General features: G+C 61.1%; 2 protein-coding genes across 2 annotated transcripts in view; one reads left to right on the top strand and one right to left on the bottom strand.

The window, feature by feature from the left end:
• SOX13 (SRY-box transcription factor 13) overlaps positions 1-1,000 on the top strand; it is a 9,027-nt gene extending 8,027 nt beyond the window's left edge. Inside the window, 1 exon segment of the mRNA XM_035893745.1 lies at positions 918-1,000. Within this exon segment, the coding sequence (XP_035749638.1) occupies positions 918-1,000 (83 nt within the window).
• A 1,111-nt stretch (positions 1,001-2,111) lies between these two features.
• Positions 2,112-2,518, bottom strand: part of ETNK2 (ethanolamine kinase 2) — an 11,664-nt gene continuing 11,257 nt past the window's right edge. The window contains exons 7-8 of the mRNA XM_009638272.2: positions 2,339-2,412; positions 2,112-2,184 (exon numbers count right to left, since the gene is read on the bottom strand). Coding sequence (XP_009636567.1) covers positions 2,112-2,184; positions 2,339-2,412 — 147 coding nt within the window. The remainder of the gene's footprint in view (positions 2,185-2,338; positions 2,413-2,518) is intronic.

Consider the following 2,518-nt stretch of genomic DNA (forward strand, 5'->3'; position numbering starts at 1 on the left):
GGGGGGGGCTGTGCCTAAGGCTCTCGCTCCCTGCCATGTTTTCACTTGTGCTGTTTCTCAGCTCTTTCTCCTGCCCTGCCCATCGGTGGCAGATCCCAAGCTGCTCCCCTCTCCTTCCCACCTCTGACCTGTGTGTTCTCAAATATCTCAAGGGTGGGTGTCACGAGGATGGAGCCAGACTCTTCTCAGTGGTGCCCAGCACCAGGACAAGGGGCAATGGGCACAAACTGAAGCACAAGAGGTTCCAGTTGAACGGGAGGAAGAACTTCTTGACTTGGAGGGTGCCCGAGCCCTGGCCCAGGCTGCCCAGGGGGGCTGTGGAGTCTCCTTCTCTGGAGATATTCAACCCCCACCTGGACGCTGTCCTGTGCCCCCTGCTCTGGGTGAGCCTGCTTGGCAGGGGGGGGGGTTGGACTGGGTGAGCTCCTGAGGTCTCTTCCAACCCCTGCCATTCTGGGATTCTCGAGGTCTTGCCCCTCGTGGCAGCAGGTTTGGGGTTCAGCCTCCTCCACCCAGTACCCACTGCAGCCAAGTGCTCCAACCTGCCCTTGCCAGAGCCGGAGCCCAGCAGGGCCCTGGGCAGGGTGTGGGGGGCACGATGAAGATGGGGGTCAGCTCTGCAGAAGGCTGTTTTAAACCACTGGGCATCGCTTTTGCACAAGGCCAATCCCCGACAGTTGCTGCCGAAGCGCTGCCTGCAGACACCTGAAGGGAGGTCAGGAACACGGAGGGACATCAGCAGCCCACCCTGCGAGGAGGTGCCATCACCAGCCAAGCGCACCCCCACGCCCCAGGCATGCTGTCCCTGCGCCAGTCCCCACAGATCCACCATCCCCCATTTCCAGCTACCAGCAGCTTTTATTTTGCACCAAAACAAACACCAGATGCAACAACAGTCCCGGTTCTTGCTTGGGCAGGTTCCTGTGCCCATGTGGTGGGGGCAGACACCTTGTCCCTGTACCCCTTGCCGAGCAGCCAAGGCAAGGGCAGAGGGGTCTGATCCCAACCCCCAGCTGATGCACAACCACTGTCATGAGCTGGACAGTGCTCAGCACACCAGGATCACCCTTGCAGAGCCTGTGGTGGGCGAGCAGCCGAGTGCTGACAGGGGGTGAAGATGTGGGCAGCTCATGGAGGAGGCTGGCTTCGTTCAACCTCCTGCCAGGTGGGTCCCATACAGGGACACAGCCAAGAGAGGAGCACAGGGATGGTGCCCAGGTGAGGGGCAGGACTGAGCCCCCTGGCCCTGGGGGAGACAGGGAAGGCAGAGCTGGCAGCCCTTTGCTCCAGCAGCACAGGATGCTATGAGGGAACTCATGGTGGGAGTGGGGGGCTAACGGGCAACTGGGAGGCCATGGCTGTGGAAAAGCAGAGCCAGCCACGGGCTGAGCACATCGCAGGGGGTGCAGGCACCCAGCGCCTGCCAGCAAAAGCCCGCTGGTCCCAAGCCCACGTGGCTCACGGCTGTCACGGCCCCTTGCTGCTTTGCACCATCTGAGCCAGAGCACAGCAGCACCCACCCCTCCTGGAAAAGGGTCCCTGTGTTCAGAGACAGCCCCAAGCCCAGGATCAACACTGACCCAAGAAAGGTGCTGGTTTGGGGGTGGGAGCCCAAGTGGCACCAAGGCGGGAGGGCAAGAAGGGACGGAGGGAGCAGCGAAGGCGATGGGCACAGTGCGTGCATGGGGCAGCTAAAGCAACTGGGCAGCTTTGGGGGCTCCTGAGCAGATGGGGGGACCTGTTTCCCTCCTTTGGGGACAGCACAGAGGGAGCAAACCAGGTGCCAGGCCAAGCAGCAGCAGTGCCAGCAAAGCACGGACCTGCTGGGCACCGGGGCCGAGCCGGGGCTCAGTGTTAAGGCGATGGTAAGGCTTCCTCACGTAGGCAGGGGCCTCTCTGAGGCCGTGGTCCTCTCTAGCATCTCACGGTCCAGTCTCAGGTATGTCCAGGGTCTCCTTTAATCGGTGGCTGGGTCAGAGCTCTTCTCCTCCCCCTTCCCACCATCAGGACCTGCCCTCGCCCCCAGCTGGGGTGGGGAAGGGGCGAGGGGGATGCGAGGGCTGTGGATGCAGCAAAGACAAAATAGTTCGGGATCGCACAGACCGGAGATGCTATTTAGAGATCTGCAGGGCTGTGACCACCGGCTTCATCTTGAAGTACTGTTTAAACCTTAGCTTTGCATATCTGCCAAGAGAGGAGAAGAGGGACAGACGTGAGACACTCGTCCCCCCAGCCCCGTGTCCCCTGGCCACAGAGGATCCCCCCCAGCACAGAGGGACCACTGGGATCCTCTCGCTCCGGTCATTTAACACTGAACTGTGCTGGTGAGCAAACTCACCTTAAGAAGTTAAAGTCTATGGTAGAGTATTTATCCTGGATCAGGCCCCAGCATGCCCAGAGGAAATGGGATGCCTGCAGCAGACAAAACAAGGATCAGAAATGGGCTGAGAGCATCCCTGCCCGTGGGACAAGCCGCTTGCGCCTCTCCTGGCCGGGTTCCAAAGCCCCGTGGCTCGGA

The sequence above is a fragment of the Egretta garzetta genome, unplaced genomic scaffold (genome assembly GCF_000687185.1).
Source record: "Egretta garzetta isolate BGI_Z169 unplaced genomic scaffold, ASM68718v1 scaffold105, whole genome shotgun sequence".
Taxonomy (NCBI): domain Eukaryota; kingdom Metazoa; phylum Chordata; class Aves; order Pelecaniformes; family Ardeidae; genus Egretta; species Egretta garzetta.